Raw genomic sequence first — 19865 nt, forward strand, 5'->3', positions numbered from 1 at the left:
CTTACTATTAAAACGACACTTTAAAACCAACAACAACAACAGCAACAACAACAGAATTTTAAACGAGCGCTGTTTACCTTGGATAGCTCCTTGCCTGGACCACACTGTCTGCATGGCCTGCAATTGCCTGTACTGTCCAAAAATTCTTGCTCCATGCAATCCCCAACTTCAGAGAGTGCTTTGCTAATCTAAGGTAAACAGAAGCAAAATAGGATTAGTGAATTTGGGAAAACAAATATTAATCCATAAATAATACATTTATTAAAAACCATTTTCAAAACCATTATACAGTTGTTATATAAATGAAATGGGCATCACCTCTTACATGGTACTAAAGTTTGGTGTGGAAAGGAAGAAAACAACGCTAGTTAACTTAAGGGAACACTGAAGTTGAGATTATGGGGCATATTTATCAAGTTCCGTATGGAGCTTGATGCCCCTTGTTTTCGGCAAGCCTTCAGACCACTGCTCTATAACTTGTCTGCTTGCTCTGAGGCAGCGGACAGAAATCAACCCAATCGAATACGATCGGGTTGATTGACACCCCCTGCTAGCGGCCGATTGGCCGCAAATCTGCAGGGGGCGGCACTGCACCAGCAGTTCACAAGAATTGCTGGTGCAATGATAAATAACAACAGCAAATGCTGTCGGTATCTATCGATGTGCAGCAGACATTATACGCTACTTGCAGCGGAAATTATACGCTACTTCGTATCACGTCCGCTCGCACATTGATAAATATGCCCCTAAACTTTCATGATTCTGATAGAGAATGCAATTAAAAAAAAAACACTTTTTCAATTAATTTTCCCTTATCAAAATGTGTGCAATTTTTCTTTTATCCACACATTGAGTTCCAGGAGTATACATGTATGCGTTTTGTGATTGGCTGATGGCTGTCACATTATTCTAGGGCAGGGAAAGTGGAAGTAACTTTGAATATCTTCAGGGGAATTTTTTTTTTTTTATTGCATTGTCTATATATTAAGCATTTTTTGATTATGCAATTCTACTGTATTTAATGGTCTTTTAGCAAAATCATTAAAATATCAAGATTTTCTTTGCTGTATTTTAATTTCCTATCATTTGGGGATATTCAGGGCCCGCAACCCATTCTATTTAAGGGGAACTACACAAATCCTGAATGAAAAACCTAATCTAAGCAAATAAAAATAAAAACAATAATTAAATGAGAAAAATTTAGTTTTGTGTAGGGTTAATTAGCTCTAGCACACAACGTTTAAAAAAAAATAAAAAAATCTCTAATAAGCTTTTCGAAGGGGATAACGGTTTAAGAGGTGAACTGCACTTACTTTTCCTGAAAGCAGCATCCTTTTTTTAATTTTGAAAGCACCAAAGGTACCACTGTCCCTATAAGCCACCCTCCTGTGAATTACACCCTTACCAATCACAATTAATCCATAGTCATTCCAAACGTTACAACAGTGCTCATCAGAATCCAAAAGCAGAGGACACTACAGTGCCTTCGGTGCTTTCAAAATGAAAGAAGCACAATCATTACAAAGCTTAACCCCTTAAGGACCAGCGACGTACCCTGTATGTCGCTGGCCTTTTTTTGGGACGTGATTGTTTTATAGCGCGGTCTTGCCACCAGCGTTGAGACGGCTCTATTCCACAAAGCCTGCTGGAGGGAGGGCATTAATAGCGTTTTCTTGCTAGACTTGTGCTATTATGTCCTGAAAAAACCCTTAACGACCAGTGACATACAGGGTACATTGTGGTCATTAAGGGGTTAAAAACAAAAAACAGGGGAGCCAAAGTTTTGCTTTAGATGTTAAATGTAAACAATATCAAGTATATCAAAATATATTAGTATCCTCATAGATATATGCTTTTAATGACTTAAAACGGATATGCGATTACTTCCGCCCGCCCATGCTGGAGGTTGGAAATCCTCCCATGATCAAAGCAAAAATCCACTGTGCTAAATTTGTAAAATGAATGTAAAGTTTAAATATAGCACTTAGCATTGCAAAGCTTGGGATGGATAGGGGAACTCCATAGCACTAATTTAATAAAAAGGCGAACGGTAACACAATATTACTTGTAAGACAGAGAAGACAGCTGGGAACATATCAATCCATATTTTAAAATTCTTGGTATGGGGTTTGTTTGTTTTTAATTTAAATTTAGAAACATTTACATTACGGATATGCTAATACACACGTTCAGTATTGCTGTCTTGGATATTAATGCAGCTCTAAACAAATGAATTATCAAGTTGTCCATGAATAAACAAAACTATAAAAACAAATACATTTTATGACTACCAGTTCAAGTCATGTAAAAATTATATTCAAAGAAAGCATTACGCACTGGAAACCGCAAACGTACAATTTAAAAAAAAAAAAAAGTTTTTACCCAAATGTTTTAAAATAACTCTCCGGTACATACTGTTTTTTTGTTGTTTTTGTAACAAATACTAGAAATGTGCTTGTTTAGTCTAAAAGATTTGTTCTATACTGTATATATATATTGTTTTTAAATGTTTGGTTTGGCCAAATTTCTCCCATGCCGGCAGTTGGTTCAGACAAATATTGAATTCTGATTCATCACCGTTATTTCCAATATAGACAATATTAACAAAAATCTAACATTAAAGAATTCAAACATTTAAAATAACTCATTTTTCAATGTTAAAAGAACATACAACTCCTATATGACTTAAATCCAGCATTTAGTGCCAGAACATCTGTCCCTAACAACAGTCATTTACAGTTACAAATCCAAAATCCAAACTTAATTAATATTTTAAAAAAAAAATTAAAAAAAAATCCAAATGAACTATTTTTTCCCACTGTCTGCAAGTCACAATCTTTGCCTGTCTTTGGTTTTTGTGTACTAAAATGCTAATAGCCTTTATTTATTTTAAAACAACAAAATTACCTTTCTGATTACAGTACAGCACTATCTAAAGGTGATATGTATACAAAAGTATTAAAGTAATATAAAACTACCTTTAGGTTACATGTATAAGCTATATTATGATGTAAATATTGTCTAGATGACATAAGATATTGTTTTTTACACTTGGTCCCATTAAAAGGGAAATTATACACTAGATTTTTCTTTGCATAAATGTTTTGTAGATGATTAATTTATAAAGCCCATACAGTTGTTTTTTGTTTTTTTAAATGTATAGTTTTGGTTATTTTTAAATAACATTGCTCTGATTTTCAGACTCATAACCAAGCCCCAAAGTTTTAGGAGAATACTGCTGTATACCTACTCCAGCTTGCTCCTGTTTGTGTAAAGGGTATTTTCATATGCAAAGCAAGGGGGGGGTGGAGTGTCGATTTCCCACTTGCAGTGGGTGTTCCAGCTAAACTGGGAGCTTCTAAGTAAGTTTTTAAACGTGTTTTTAATGGATTTTTATATAAGTATCTGTGCATCTTATTCTTTATATTAGTGTCTATTACATGCAGTTAAATGAAAATTGATGTATACTGTCCCTTTTACTCTCCAATTGCCACATTTTACAGATGCAAATATTCCGAAATCCAAAGCGTTTCCGGTCCCAAGCAGTTTGGATAAAGGGTTTTCTACCTGTAATATTGGACAGGGGACGATGGACAAATGAATGGTAAGACCCCCTGTACATCATTACAAATAAAGGAGCTTATTAACCAAACAATATAACTCCGTCCACCCCATTCCTGCACTTTTTTTGACACCAAACGACATTAACGAAATGAACAAATCAAATTTGTCAAGTAATCATTTGTTTTTTTGGTCAGTTTCATTTAATAATGTTTTCGGCTGTTCGCATATCATCCATCTTGAAGAATCAGCAAAATTTGGACAAATTTACATTTCCCTGAAGCACGAAAGCACATCTACAACAAATACATAGATGCCACGCAAGAGCAATAATGTGAACCAATTAATTTGTGACAAGTCTTTTTCCTTAAAAACATGTACAGAAGCTTTTAAAAAGTATTGAGAGATTGCTTACAGTTCCCATGAAGTTTTAATGAAATTTCCCAGAGATTACAATGTGTCAGTTTTGAGCTCTGCTCCCCTAATAAGATGCTCTATGTGTTTCACACTAAAGAGTCTACTTACTTAAAGGGACATGACAACATTTTTCTTACATGATTCAGATACAGTGTACAACTTTCTAATTTACTTCTGTTAAGAAATGTGCTTCATTCTCTTGACATCTTTTGTTGCAGGAGAAGCAATGCACTATTGGGGGCTAGCTGAACACATCCGATGAGCCAATGACAAGAAGCATATATGTGTAGCCATCAATTCTCATCTTTCTCCCAGTGGTGCATTGCTGCTCCTGAGCCTTCCTAGCTGTGCTTTTCAACAAAGGTTACAAAAAGAAACAAAGCAACTATTGAATAGAAGTATATTGAGAAGTTGTTTCATAATTCAGATGGAGCATGAATTTTAAAGTTTAGTTTTGACTTTAAATGACCCTTTAAAAGAGCAGAATCTTCTATTTCAAATGACATGTCACTTGGCCCTCTAGATAGCATGTGGTCAACGTAAAAGGGCAATTGTTAACCCATTATACAACAGATTTGGAGTAATAAATATTACTTAGTTAATGGCAGTAAATTCTGAACTAAAAGGAGCGCTGTTTCATATCCCTTTAATGTGTCTGAAAACTCATTTGTCGGGATGACTGACAAGTCCTGCTCTTATGTAACTAGTTGCACAAGAGGAGTGGGGGGGGGGGGGGCTGCACAAGCATTTGCCTACATAATGTTAAATTCCAGTAGCGGATGCTGCATTGGAGGGTCTTAGAACCTTGTCTGCACGCACCATGATAAATATAGACCAAAGGAGCTTATTTCTAGTCATGTGAAAGCAAATCTTAATTAGTTTTGAGAAAAATTGTATCCTAGCACGTTCTATCCTGGAAAAAAATAAGAAATATTGATTATTATTTTTTTAGACATGCTGCTTAGTTTAAAAAATGGTTAAAAAATGGGTAAAATTTGTATAACAAAATGTGTTTAAACATGGTTAGATTTATGTTGTTTAAGAACGACAAAAAGATATCAATCACCTATATGTAGCCACTTTAGCTTGTCAGCAAAATGCTTCAGGAGTCTGATGGATTGATCCTTTAAGTAGGTCAATTATTTAAAAAAAAAAAAAAAAAAATTGTGTTTGAACTGCAGGTCTAAAGTAACTTGGCAGAAGGAGAGTAATAAAGACAATGTGATTGGCTATGCGATATCTAACGTCCAACTAAAATGTACATTTTATTTACAGTAAAAGGATACAATATTGGGAGCTTATAAACTAAAAAGGAAATAAAGATTTATATGTACTGTATGTATATATATATATATATATATATATATATATATATTTATTTTTATTTTTTTAAATACGCATATGTTAAACATTTTAACTTAGAGGGCACAACACTTAAAATGACTAATAGCGCCAAAGACTTGTGAACATAGATGTAAATATTTTAGTGTGACTTGCTTGGTAATTAATCATTGTCGAGAGCTATGATTGGGCATTAAAGTGTATTGTTTCACAAATATACAATAATCCTCTTCAGTTAGCTGGAGCTGATTAATATACTTTAAAGGGACAGTAAAGTAAAAAAAAAAACCCTCTCATGATTTAAATAGAGCATGCAATTTTAAACAACTTTCCAATTTACTTTTGTTACCAATTTTGCTTTGTTCTCTTGGTATTCTTAGTTGAAAGCTAAATTTAGGAGGTTCATATGCTAATTTTTTAAACCTTGAAGACTGCCTCTAATCTGAAAGCATTTTGACCGTTTTTCACCACTAGAGGGCGTTAGTTCATGTGTTTCATATAGATAACATTGAGCTCCGGCACGTGAAGCTTATAGGAGTCAGCACTGATTGGCTAAAAATGCAAGTCTGTCAAAAGAACTGAAATAAGGGGGCAGTTTGCAGAGGCATAGATACAAGGTAATCACAGAGGTAAAACGTGTATTATTAAAACTGTGTTGGTTATGCAAAACTGGGGAATGGGTAATAAAGCGATTATCTACCTTTTAAACAACAAAAATTCTGGTGTTTACCGTCCCTTTAAGTGATATGAAAACCCCAAAATTTTATTTTGTGATTCATACAGAGCATACAATGAAAAATAATTTCCAATTTGCTTCTATTATCAATTATAATTTGTTCAAGAGATACCTAGGTTGGCATCTAGAGCACTACATGGCAGGAAATAGTGCTGTCTCATCTAGTGCTCTTGCAAATGGATAACATTCTTGCAAAACTGCTGCCATATAGTGCTTCAGACATGTGCACGCTCCTGAGCATACATTACTGCTATTCAACAAAAGATACCATGAGAATTACGACATTTTTTTAAAAGAAGTAAATTCGAAAGTGGTTTCAAATTGAATGCTCTAACAGAATCATAGAAGAAAAAAAACTTTTGTTCTCTTGGTATCCTTTGTTGAAAGCTATGCAGGCTGAGAAAAGCTCAGGAGTGTGCATGTGTCTTTAGCAATCTATGGTAGGAATGTTTGCTACTATGTATAAAAATGCTGCAGACACTGCTGCCAGATGGCTAAAGACACGTGCTCCTGAACTCAACTAGGAAGGTTTACCAAGAGAACTATGCAAAATTGATAGAGATAAATTGTGTAAATTATTTTAATTTAAAGGGACAGGAAACCAACATTTTCTTTCATGGTTTGGATAGAACATACAATTTCAAACAACTTTCCAATTTACTTCTATTATCAAATTTGCTTCATTCTCTTTTTATCCATTGCAGAAGGAACATCATTGCACTACTGAGAGCTAGCTGAGCACATCTAGTTAGCCAATCACAAGAGACAAATATGTGCAGGTACCAATCAGCAGCTAGTTCCCACTAGTGTAGGATATGTGCGTAATCTTTTTCAACAAGGGATGACAAGAGAACAAAGCACATTTGAAAATACAAGTGAATTTAAAAAAGTGTCTTAAAATGAATCATGCAAGTTTATTTCTCCTTTTACATTTTGACTTAAGTGTCCCTTTTTAACGTTTCAAGGCAATATTCAAGCATATGGTCATCCATTTAATAAAATGTTACAGCTTACCCTTTATGCATACATAAAACAATAGAAATTGCCCTATTAAAGGGAAAGTATACACTCATTTTCATATAACTGCATGTAATAGACACTACTATAAAGAATAAGATGCACAGATACTGATATAAAAATCCAGTATAAAACTGTTGAAAAACTTACTTAGAAGCTATCAGTTTAGCTCTGTTGAAAAGGTTACAGGAAAGCCCACTGCAAGTGGGAAATAAGACACTCCCCCTCCCCCTTCTTTTGCATATGAAAAGACCCTTTACACAAACAGGAGCAAGCTGGAGTAGGTAGCCGACGGTATTCTCATAAAACTTTGGGGCTTGGTTAGGAGTCTGAAAATCAGAGTAATGTTACTTAAAATTAAGCAAAGCTATACATTTTAAAAATAAATACAATTATGGGCTATATAAATAGATCATCTACAAAACATTTATGCAAAGAAAAAAATTAGTGTATAATGTCCCTTTAAGTATAAATATTTGGTTTCCCATCTTGCTGTTTTATCTCTTTTTAAGAAATTAATATTTTTTTTAAAATGGAAGAGCTTCCTGTGATATAAATAACAAGTGCATGTTAAAGGTCTAACTTTAAAAAACATCTTTTGAACTGGGAAATGCAGCTTGTTTAGTTTGTTTATAACAGATGTGCAAATGCCTGCGAGCGTTACAATTTCACTGTGATTTTGTGGGTTCAAAGTTCTTAGAAACTTCACAGTGCTGCCATTTCTGGAGAAGCCTCAGGCGCTTATGCAGAACCATTAACACGAGAATTGAAAACTGCTGGAGCTTTAGATGTTGCTATATTGCGGGCTATTGTGTTAAACTTGTTTTAAAAATGTGAAGATCTTGAACAACTTTACCCATTGGGTGCCAGTCTTCTGACAGCCAAGGGGTTAAACAGAAGTCATAAAAACGTCTAGTAATGCTATTACTCTTCTTCCCTAGTCTCATGCTAATATTGCTTTACTAATTTAAGGGTTTAACAGTTCTAAACAGAAAAAAAATAGGTTTTCAGGAGAGCATGGATGGATTTGAATACCACTGTTGAATTATATTTATGCAAAGTATTGGTGAGTTTACTAATAGATTTGAATATGAATGCCCTGTGCAAGACCGCTCCGCACAGTAATCTAATTTACACTCTTCCTACTGTAGCATGAATTATTGTTTTCTAGGGCGGTGTTTCCCCAATTTCAGTTCTCAAGTACCCCTAACAGGCCAGATTTATTTTAACTAGCGCTCAAGTGGATTAATCAGCTGATGGGTGACAGTGGGTTAGTAACCATGGTTAGTGATCAGCCGATTATGTCCCCTTTGGTCTAGTTATGAGATGATGAAAATCTGGCTTTGAGGACTATAGTTGAGAAACACTGTTCTAAGCACAAAACATATCTAACAATTGGCTACAATTAAAGAGAAACTACCACAATATTGCTCACTAAATACTATCACACTGTGACTGTTATTAAACATATCCCAAGTGAAAGCACTTTTTCTTTTAAAAATATTTTTTTTGGAAGGGATTATTGATTGTAATCCTAAGGGAGAAAAAGACGCCAATGACAGCCTACTGGGCTACTAACAAACTCAAGTCTCATAATATTATATACAGCCAGAGTGCACATTGTAATGGAACTGATATATGCAAATTATGTATAAGAGCACTGCCGAAAGCTTGCAGAGTTCATTTTTTATAGCTTATGTTTGCACAATAATAGACAATCAAATATAGCATCACCTCTTCCAACAAACTCGCTCACAACCCTACCAAGGAAGACTTCAATGATAGGACTCACAGAGGGATTGGAAACCAGAAATTTATTTTGCTTTTATAATTGTTGGGAAAACAAGTATACCAGACAGTGGTTGTTTGCATGATGCAAACTGAGCCCTCATTGACATTTCCCTGCCGGCTCTCTGAGCAGGTGCTTTGTTTTAATGCAGGTGCACTGGGCATGCGCAGTACACTTGTAATAGTGATAGCTTGTACTAGAAGCATTTTTGCTAGTATAAATACAGTATATTATACTGAAATGAAAAACTTTTGATGATTTAGATACATCATGCAATTAAAAAAGGGAGAAACATAATCAGTGTAAACCCATTATTAAATTGTGTCTTTTTATATGCACACTTTCTGAGGCACCAGCTACTACTGAGCATGTGCAAGAGTTTACAGTACGTACATAAGAGTCTGATTGGCGGATGGCTGTCACATGATACAGGGGCAGGGAAATGGAAGGTAACTTAGAAATGTTAGGTATTTGAAACGCAGAGTAATCATTATTGCATTGTATTTTTAGCATGCCATGGCTTATTATGCAATTCTACAGAATGTAATGATCCTTTAATAAGGTTTTTAATTCATCAATAGATAAAGCAACATAAAAAAAAAGTTGTGAATCAGCATTATAAAGGGGCCTGATAAGAATATATTCTTATACTGGATGATTTTTGAATAATAAAAAAAATATTTAGGTACTATAACGTAAAATAAATATGCATATGATCAAGCCCTGGAATGATGGGCATAATTCAATTTATAGAAGCACTTTTCCATTTTTGGCAATAGATCTATAGCTTATGAAATAAAATTACAAAAATGTCTTATAATTACAGCCTAATAAATGCAAAAAGAAAGAATTACTTACTGACTATACAGCACCACTTTTACCTAAACAGTAGAAAAGTTGTATTTATCCCTCAGGACATATTGTTGTGTAAAAATAACATTGAAATACCATTTTAAAAATGGTGCGTCCATGCATGACGTTTAAATTCAAGACAGAAGGCTGGCGCAGACTTGTAATAACATAAGGGATGTTGGTCTGCACTGAATTTACTGTGCAAGGGAGAAAATGCGATTAATCACTGTTATTTTATTACTCGAGGGTAGAAAGCCATGAGAGCAGATATTTAGGAGTTCTTCGTCAGATTGGAGATATTCCACGGTTGCACTCAGTCTTTCGAAAAATATTATTTTAGTAATTAGCCAAGAGTGAAAAGAAAATAAATCCCTTGTGTCATTAGCATGTAACTCTAGGTGAGACTGTGACTTCGTTTAGTAGGTGCACGGGATAAAAAATCCCCAGAATTCTGTTGCCTGTACTAGACCCAGAAAATAAAAGTGCCCTGTTAATGCCACCCACACTGATGTATTTCTGCTTGCCCCAACCCAGGATTATTGAACTGGACAATCTGAGGTTTCACAAACTAATAAATAAACCTAGAGACCCAATTTGGCAAAAATCTAAAAACACAATACTGTGATATATATTTCTTCTGTAAAGTAGTTCATATATGTGACAAAGGCATACTTATTATGAACCAAAAATAGCCACTGTGTGTGTGTGTGTGTGTGTGTGTGTGTGTGTGTGTGTGTGTGTGTGTGTATGTATGTGTGTATGTATGTATGTGTGTGTATGTATGTATGTATGTATGTATGTATGTATGTATGTATGTATGTATGTATATATATATATATATATATATATATATATATATATATATATATATATATATATATATATATATATGTATATGTGTGTGTGTACACATATACACACACACACACACACTGAACCACTAAATATTTCAAGCCCTGTATATAAACTCAAGTGTATTTCAGTTTTGGTTGCTATGTCCCTTTAAATAAGTCAAGGTCTGTATAAAATATTATTGGGAAAAAGAAAAAAAAGTTTCTTAAAGAGATATTCTTGTGCAAAAATTACATGCTCTAATTAGTTCAACTCTGTGTTTAACCCCCAAGCAGGAAACAGCCGGTGAACCAATCGTCAGTAGCAGTCCTACCAGCCTGCCAATCACTGGCGATGTTCAGCTGCAAACAAGGTGGCCATGTTAATCTATTAGGAAAACAGTTTAGGTGACATTTCCTTATAGTTAGACTATGGCCCCTATTTAAGAAAGTCTGGCCGACCTGAGCCGACAGTGTCGATCAGGTCTGCCAGACCTCGCTGAATACGGCGAGCAATACGCTTGCCGTATTCAGCATTGCACCAGCAGCTCACAAGAGCTGCTGGTGCAACGCCGCCCCCTGCAGACTTGCGGCCAATGGGCCGCCAGCAGGGGGGTGTCAATCAACCCGATCGGGTTGATTTCCGGTGATGTCTGTCCGTCTGTTCAGAGCAGGCGGACAGGTTATGGAGCAGCGGTCTTTGTGACCGCTGCTTCATAACTGCTGTTTCTGGCGAGCCTGAAGAGTCGCCAGAAACACGGGGCATCAAGCTCCAGTCGGAGCTTGATGGATAGGCCCCCATGCATTTCCTTTATTCATCATATGCTTTATTCCATTCCAATAGAAAACCCTTTGCACATAGGATTTCAGATGATTTTTTTAGCTTTCTATTTATCTCTTGTAAACACATTCTGGCCATTTTCCAGCCCCTGCTTTTATTCATGTGATCTAATCATACAAACGTTTTGCAGAGGGTTTTGGCTTTCATTTCTAAAACATTCCAAAAATATAAAGCCGAGCAATCTGCAGTAGATAAGCCATCTAAATAACACTTGCAATGTAGCCAGAACATCAGGTTCTCTCTCTCATTTAGAATTGAGTAACCATACAAACAACCAGAAGAGAGAAAAAAGACTCAGAGACCTATTCTACTGAATTAGTTACATAACTGTAACTAGCACTGCTGATTGGATCAGTGGTAGTTTGCTCTCTAGACCAGCGTGTTCTGCAGGTCCCTTGCAGTATTTCTACTATGTGTTTAACTTCTTTGCAGGGGTTAAACACACAGTAGTGCAGGGCCGATAGTTTTCAAATTAGAGCATGTCATTGTTTTTTACTATTATTGTTGGCTGCAATATTTGGTATTTGTTTCATAAAACCAAATTTTAGTTAAACATTTGCATTTGTTTTTGTTAAACGAATGGAAATGTTCAAAGCCACAGATGAAAAAGGTCAAAAATGAAAAAGGGCACGTGTGCATTTCAAACTGAAATATAAGCATTTTTTGCAATATACTTTCATTAGCAGAAATGCTTATAGTAAAAAGTATTGTTTTTCTGCGGCATTCACGCATATCCTGTGAGGACCCGTGCACCAGTATTCAAATAGCGTGCATGGTCAGACAGCTGGCGGTGGTGTGTATTGCTTCTAAAGACATCATTTGTGCCATACAAGCCACTGGTATGAATACTGGTGCACAGGCCCTCACAGGATATGTGCGTATGCCGCAGAAAAACAGTAATAACTTATACTAGACGCATTTTTGCTAATGACTGTATATTGCAAAAATGCTGATATTTCAAATATAAATGCATTTAACAAAATTAATATATCTTTTATCATCATGGATGTATATTTTGATGTAAAAAATGCACGTCTCATATATATATATATATATATATATATATACACACATATACACACACACACACACACACATATACAGGTGGCCCTCGGTTTACAACGGTTCAATTTACACCGTTTCAGAATAACAACCTTTTTTTCCAGTCATGTGACTGCTATTGAAAAGCATTGAGAAGCAGTGCATTTATTAAAATAGCCAGTAGGTGTAGCTGTCCTCTTGTGTTGCAGCAAAGCCAAGCAAGCTGAAATTAATCAGTTTAACCAGACCTGAGCTATCGAGCAGATTTCAAAGGAACAAGATCGTCCTGTCTATAAATCAGTCCAGATTGGAATGCATAGAAAGTACTGTTTGCAGAAAAATGCAAGTGAAGTCTGTGTTGTGCAATTTTTTTATTAGGTTTATAATGCTGTTTAGCAAATGTTTTTTTTTTTTCATTTAACTTAGTTTAGTTATATATTCTGTGTTGTGTGATTTTATTAGGTTTATAATGCTGTTTAGCATTTAACGTCTTCATTTCAAAGCTTTAAAAATAATGTATTAGGTGTTACTTATGACAATTTTGAGAGGGGCCTGGAACCTAACTCCCTTAATTCCCATTGACTTGCATTATAAACTAGGTTTCAATTTACAACGGTTTCGATTTACAACCATTCCTTCTGGAACCTAACCCCGGCATATATGTATATATATATATATATATATATATATATATATATATATATATATATATATATATATATTTATTATTATTATTGGTTAGGAAATGTCAACAAGACTGTGTGGTAATCATCTAACAATGAAACATTACAGGCTAACCTAGCAATTTATAAAAACGAATAACTTTATTTATTAAGGGAGGTGTTCCATATAAAACCTTTGCCACCCCTAAACAATGTATTTATTTAACAAGATTACAATTTATTGTCTCCCTGTGTCATTTAAGACGTGTTTAAGTTATTAATTATATATTGTCATATTAAATAAAATCTAAACAAAAAATGTTATTAACCACATTGTAAAGAGGCTAATCTTTCATGGGAAAATGTCTCAGTAGAGTAGTATTTAATATGAGTAGTATTTAATATGAAATGATGTCCCTGGTATAGGAAGAAATGCAAAACTTCTGGTAAAAAAAATAATTATATATATATATATATATATATATATATATATATATATATATATATATATATATATAAAGTAACAGATTAGTGCTCCCTAAACTCACAAATATAGTAAAAGCTAATAGTCACAACTGCGAGGAGAGAGGCAGTTGGACTTCTCAGACTTGACTTAGGTAAAAGTAGATATGACAGGGATTGGTACTCATAACACTTTGTATGGCACCGAGAGAACTCGAGAACACTATATTACTGCAAGTTAAACAAATTCATTATTGAATTTAGTTGGTTGGGTGTAGGAAATTGATTGTGATTGTAAACTTTTTGAATGTTCAGAACAGTATATACAATTATTCTTTAAGACAGGGGCACTTTCATTATTTACATTTTTTTGAAAGACGCTTAATTTGTAAAATATTTACCATTTAATGATGGTAAACATCATGCCGTTCCGCCGCCCGCATCTCATACTTCATTTGTCTGTGCGATGATGAATTTGGCTTCATCCAATCGTTGCGTGCCCCATGTGCTGGAAGCCGTGTGGGGCACCCAACGATTGGATGAAGCCGTATTCGTCATCGCACAGACAAATTAAGTATGAGATGCGGGCGGAGGAACGGCGCAATGTTTACCATCACTAAAAAAAAAAAAAATGTATTCAATTAAAATGTGCCCCTGTTTTGAAGAATAATTGTATATACTGTTCAGTACATTCAGAAAGTTTACAGTCACTTTAATGCAATCACTTGGTGAGTTTTGTGTTGCAGCAGAAAAAAAAAAAAAAAAATCACCCAGACATTGGTTCTTAAATATGTCAACTTTATTGTACACAACATGAATACAGGACTATTAATATAATATATGCTTTTCTGGATGTGTACAAATATACAATTTCATGTGCTGTTGAATAATATTGTCATCCCTATAAATAAAGTTTAAATCTAATAGTGGCACCTGTATTTGATTGTACAAAGATGAATATAGAACTTTACTTTAAATGGTCATTTTTCTCAATCTATCAATCATGGTATTATTCGCAGGGAGGGGGGGGGGGGAATATATAAAGCCTAATTGTCAGTACAACCAGACATTTAGTAAAGTAACATTGTAAAAAGTGGTTTTGAATGTTGCATTTTTAATTTGCATTGCAGGAAAATCGAAGTTCTCTTTATGTCTCAACAATCTTCCACTTCTTTTTTTTTTATTTCTTTAAATTATTGTTTTACATATTTATACATACTTGAAAAGTACTAATATTTTAAATGTATCAAGATAATAAAAGTAACAAAGATGGGTTGGTTTTTTTGACAAACGACTAATTTATACCACAAAGTTATCTGTACTATGAAGCATAACATGGACTATTCTTAGAGGCAGCTTAGAACCAGTTAGGATGATAAATCTGCTCATACCCCACAAACTTCAGCATCAAGAAATAACACAGTTGTCACATATACAGGTGGCCCTCGTTTTACAACGGTTCAATTTACACTGTTTCAGAATAACAACCTTTTTTTCCCAGTCATGTGACTGCTATTGAAAAGCATTGAGAAGCAGTGCATTTATTAAAATAGCCAGTAGGTGGAGCTGTCTGCTTGTGTTGCAGCAAAGCCAAGCAAGCTGAAATTAATCAGTTTAACCAGACCTGAGCTATCGATCAGATTTCAAAGGAACAAGACCTTCCTGTCTATAAACCAGTCCAGATTGGAATGCATAGAAAGAACTGTTAGCAGAAAAATGCAAGTGAAGTCTGTGTTGTGTGATTATTTTATTAGGTTTATATTGCTCTTTAGCATTTAAAGTCTTCATTTCAAAGCTTTAAAAATAATGTATTAGATGTTACTTATGACAATTTTGAGAGGGGCCTGGAACCTATCTCCCTCACTTCCCATTGACTTACATTATAAACTGGGTTTCAATTTACAACGGTTTCTTTTTACAACCATTCCTTCTGGAACCTAACCCCGGCGTAAACTGAGGGCTACCTGTACAATAACAAGGTATGAAGGAAAATAGCACGGAAAGAAGAAAAAAACATATTCAAGTTAATCTTAAAAAATAAAAACACACCGACACTGTCCTTGAAACACAACCATTGTCTGAGAAAGCAATTATTTACTATTAAACCTAATTAAAGGAATATTTAAAAAAAAAAAAGTGTACATATAAGCATCTTTAGAATACATATCACAAGTCATTTTTTTAGTTCTGCAAACAGTTTACCGTTCCAGAGCTAATTTATCTACATCGGATTTCAATGATGGGACGGCTAGGACGTTCCATGTCGTCTTAACGGCGCTAAACCCCAGCGCAGTTAGGACCGCATGGAATGTCCTAACGACTTGAAGGGGTTAAATATTGCATGCTCTGCCTGAATCACAAAATAAAATTTTAGGGTTTTATATCTCTTTAAGCATAAATGCACCTCTCCAAAATCCAAAAGTTTAGTATTGTATTCCTAATTGCAAAAAATAAATCCATAACCAAGCAATAGCTTTTAAGACAAATATTATTTATAATTTCTGTCACTAGGTAAACATCTTATACTTTATGGTGACAAATGGTAGGAATACATAGCCAACCACACAATAGAACAATACTTAACCAAATTCTGATATCAAAGAGTGATAACAAATTGTGACAATGTACTTAGCACAAGAAGAAAATAAAATAAAACATACACAGATTTTCCATACAATGCCGCTTATTTTTCCCACTCATCGACTTCACTAAGGATAACCCCAAAAGTTTATTTTGTTAGAGTAAAAAAAGTCTATACGAACCATAACAACAACAAGAATACAAGGCTAGTGATCAGCTCTCGTTCAGGATTTTGCAGCTCTATACAAATAAATGATATAACAACAACAACAACAGATACCAGGTAATGATTATTACTAAAATGATCACAACTGCTATGGGGACATGAAACTCCTTATGTGAATTGTGAGACCCTTCTTATAGGGTCTTATGATATATTCCAGAGTTTAGTATAATGATCAGGGCCTCTTCAAATTTACAGAATAAGATAAATGCTGTGACAGATCCCATTTGCCAAGAAAAATCGCCTGGGAGCTGAATACAACTATTGCATTTAGAAAATGTTATTATATTATATAGAAGTAGATATATGGGTATATCATAAAATATCCCAAAAGAAAGGGAATAGTGCTCTGTTTTTGGGGTATTTTATTAACATATATCCATATAACTTCTTCTATAACAATATAATTAAAGTAAAAATAGAGGGTAGAGGGTCTGCACCAATGTGAATTTTTAATAACCATCAGTCTCGTCCTCTATTTCAATGGACATAAAACCCCAAATTTTACTTTCACAAAGCGTATATCATTTTAAATAATATTCCAATTTACTTCTGTTATCAGATTTGCTTCATTCTCTTGGAATCCTTTCTTAAAAAGCATACCTAGGTAGGCTCGGGACCAGATGTGCACTACTGGGAGCTAGCTCCCGATTGGTAGATGCAGATATATGCATGTTTTCTTTGGCTCAGCTGGTGGGTTTCATTGCTTCGCAGTCCAGGGACTGGCATCTTGAAAACACTTGAGTAGCGTTATTTTGTTTTCTTTGTTATGGCTAATTAGGGTCAAATATAAAAAACGCACTTAATAAGCAATGAATGTGTACAATGTAGTAGGGTTAGAGATCTGGATCTTGTAGGATCCACCTCAGCCTCTATAGATTTTAATAAACCATAACTTTCAGGCTTAAAAGGGAGGGACATTAAATACTTTGATATTGCAATATAAAATGTTTAAACTAAAAGAAATAAAACAACTTTGGCATATACTTTTATTATTTATTTTGTCCCCTTTTCCTGTAATTTTATTCTGACAATTGTGGGCTTTCCATTTCTTGTTAAAAAGGGTAGACAGTCAATCGTAGCACAATGTAGTGACCCATTAATAGCTGCCGCTAATTGGCCTCAGCAGCAAAGGAAACCTAAGTACTACAATACTTATTTTTCAATATTTAAACAATATCATTTTGAAAATGCATCTGAATATTATTCTATTTTGTTTTCTTTTTGCTTAAACTGAAAGTAAATTTTGTCCCTTTAGAACACATCAATGTATGGTATAGCATTAATATATTAAGATCGCTATTTTTTTTTCAAAATTATTTTCAATTGTGAATATTTATTAATATATTTTTTCCTACCGTTCTCAAGCGGACTCCTCCCATCTTCTACTTCCTATATTTCTGTGTGTTGATGTATAGAGCGGTCCCACCAGCTCTATATGTATCACAAATGCGCGTTCACAGGGACAGAGTGTATGGCGCATGCACAAATAGTCTATACATCTTTCTACTGATGCTCTCATAACCCCGTCTCCAACGCGCATGCATCAGTCGCGTTAGAAACATAGTACTCAATGAATAACAATAATGTATTCATTCAATACTATGTGATTATCAATACTACAGTTATGCGATGCGCTTCTATGTTTCAGAACCGCAGTCAAACCAGATGACGTTTTCTGGTTATTCACTAAGAAATTTTATGCGCTTGCGCGAATCGGGAGCGCGCACCTAACATAATCAGTCCTAAAAAATAATTGCAGCATGCGCAGAGGAATAAATAGGCGGGTGACGTAGCTTCACGGCCGCCTGACGGCCAGAATTTCAATTGGTGAGTTAAAAAATGTGATCAGGAAATACATTTTTATTTAAAAAAAAAAAAAAAAAAAGGGTTGAATTATTTGAAGCTAAAAAATATACTTTCATTGCGGATAAAACTAGATTTCCATATAAATATGTAAAAAACGATGAATGAAAGTCCTATTAATTTTGGACAAGCAATATTACTGAGGATCGCAAAAATGCTAAGTTTACTTTCACTTTAAGCATAATCATTTTAGGGGTATTTACAATTTATAGTTTTTTATATATATCTTAAAGGGACAGTCTACAGCAGAATTTTTATTGTTTTAAAAGATAGATAATCCCTTTATTACCCATTTCCCAGTTTTGCATAACTAACACATTTATAATAATATACTTTTAACCTCTGTGATTATCTTGTATCTAAGCCTCTGCAAACTGCCCCTTTTTTCAGTTCTTTTGACAGACTTGCAGTCTAGCCAATCAGTGCCTGCTCCCAGATAACTTCTCGTGCACGAGCACAGTGTTATCTATATGAAATACGTGAACTAACACCCTCTAGTGGTGAAAAAACTGTTAAAATGCAATCTGAAAGAGGTGGGCTTCAAGGTATAAGAAATTAGCATATGAACCTCCTAGGTTAAGCTTTCAACTAAGAATACCAAGAGAACAAAGCAAAATTGGTGATAAAAGTAAATTGGAAAATTGTTTAAAATGACATGCTCTATCTGAATCATGAAAGTTTATTTTGGCCTAGCCTGTCCCTTTAAAACAATGGCGAAGTCTAAATTGTAAATAGGCACATATTTTTGCATATATAATTGCATAAGGTAATACAGCTAGAAAACCCTTTTATCCAGACTGCTTGGGACTGGAAAAGGTTTGAATTTCAGAATAGTTTGGATTTCGGAATATTTGCATCTGTAAAATGTTATGCTTGGAGAGAGGATGGAACCAAGTGTAGACAACAATATCTTATGTCAATTAGGCAAGATTACATGTAGTTTTATATCATGTTAATTCTGTATACGTACTAATATCAGAACACTAGTACAGCAAAGTAATCAGAAAGGTAATGTTTGTTGTTTTAAACAAATCTAGACTATTATTTGTATATTAGAACACAAAAAACAAACCAAACACACAGGGAGAGGAGATAGTGACTGACAGGCGGGAAAAATAGTAATTTTTGATAATATGAATTAAAGTTTGGATTTCAGAATAAGTTTGAATATTGGAATTCCGGATTGAGGGATTCGTACCTGCACTATCAAAAGGAAAAATATATTGTTGCAGGTTTATCTTATTAAACTAGTTCCTACGACTAAAGCTTGAGATAAGATGTCAGATTTACAATACAGAAAAGAAACGTTGCATATAAATCACAACTAAAGTGACTGCGCATACGAAGAGGGCTACAGTTGATAAAATATAATAACTTACTCGCTTTCCTTAGTAAAACAAAAAGTACTGGTTTCTATGGTCGATCACATGACATGTGCGGACCAGGGTTACAATTTCACCAAACGTTGCTAGAGTTTGTGTAAACCAGATACCCTGAACCTTATAAAATCCATAACAGGCCCATGCTGTGTACTTTGAACTTATCTGATTGCCAGATGGAGTCATGTTCCTTTGCATGTGAAGCCTGGCACCTCTGCGACTGAGTCCACAACAGCAACTGATTTGTGTGTGGGACAAGAACGTAAAC

The 19865-nt window shown here is 34.5% G+C and overlaps 1 protein-coding gene across 2 annotated transcripts in view; it reads right to left on the bottom strand.

The window, feature by feature from the left end:
- The window catches only part of TNFRSF19 (TNF receptor superfamily member 19), a 92418-nt gene that overhangs the window by 58352 nt on the left and 14201 nt on the right, over positions 1 to 19865 (bottom strand). For both annotated transcript variants that reach the window (XM_053708505.1, XM_053708506.1), the window contains one exon: positions 78 to 188. In XM_053708505.1, coding sequence (XP_053564480.1) covers positions 78 to 188 — 111 coding nt within the window. The remainder of the gene's footprint in view (positions 1 to 77; positions 189 to 19865) is intronic.

Source organism: Bombina bombina, chromosome 3, assembly GCF_027579735.1.
Source record: "Bombina bombina isolate aBomBom1 chromosome 3, aBomBom1.pri, whole genome shotgun sequence".
Lineage (NCBI taxonomy): Eukaryota > Metazoa > Chordata > Amphibia > Anura > Bombinatoridae > Bombina > Bombina bombina.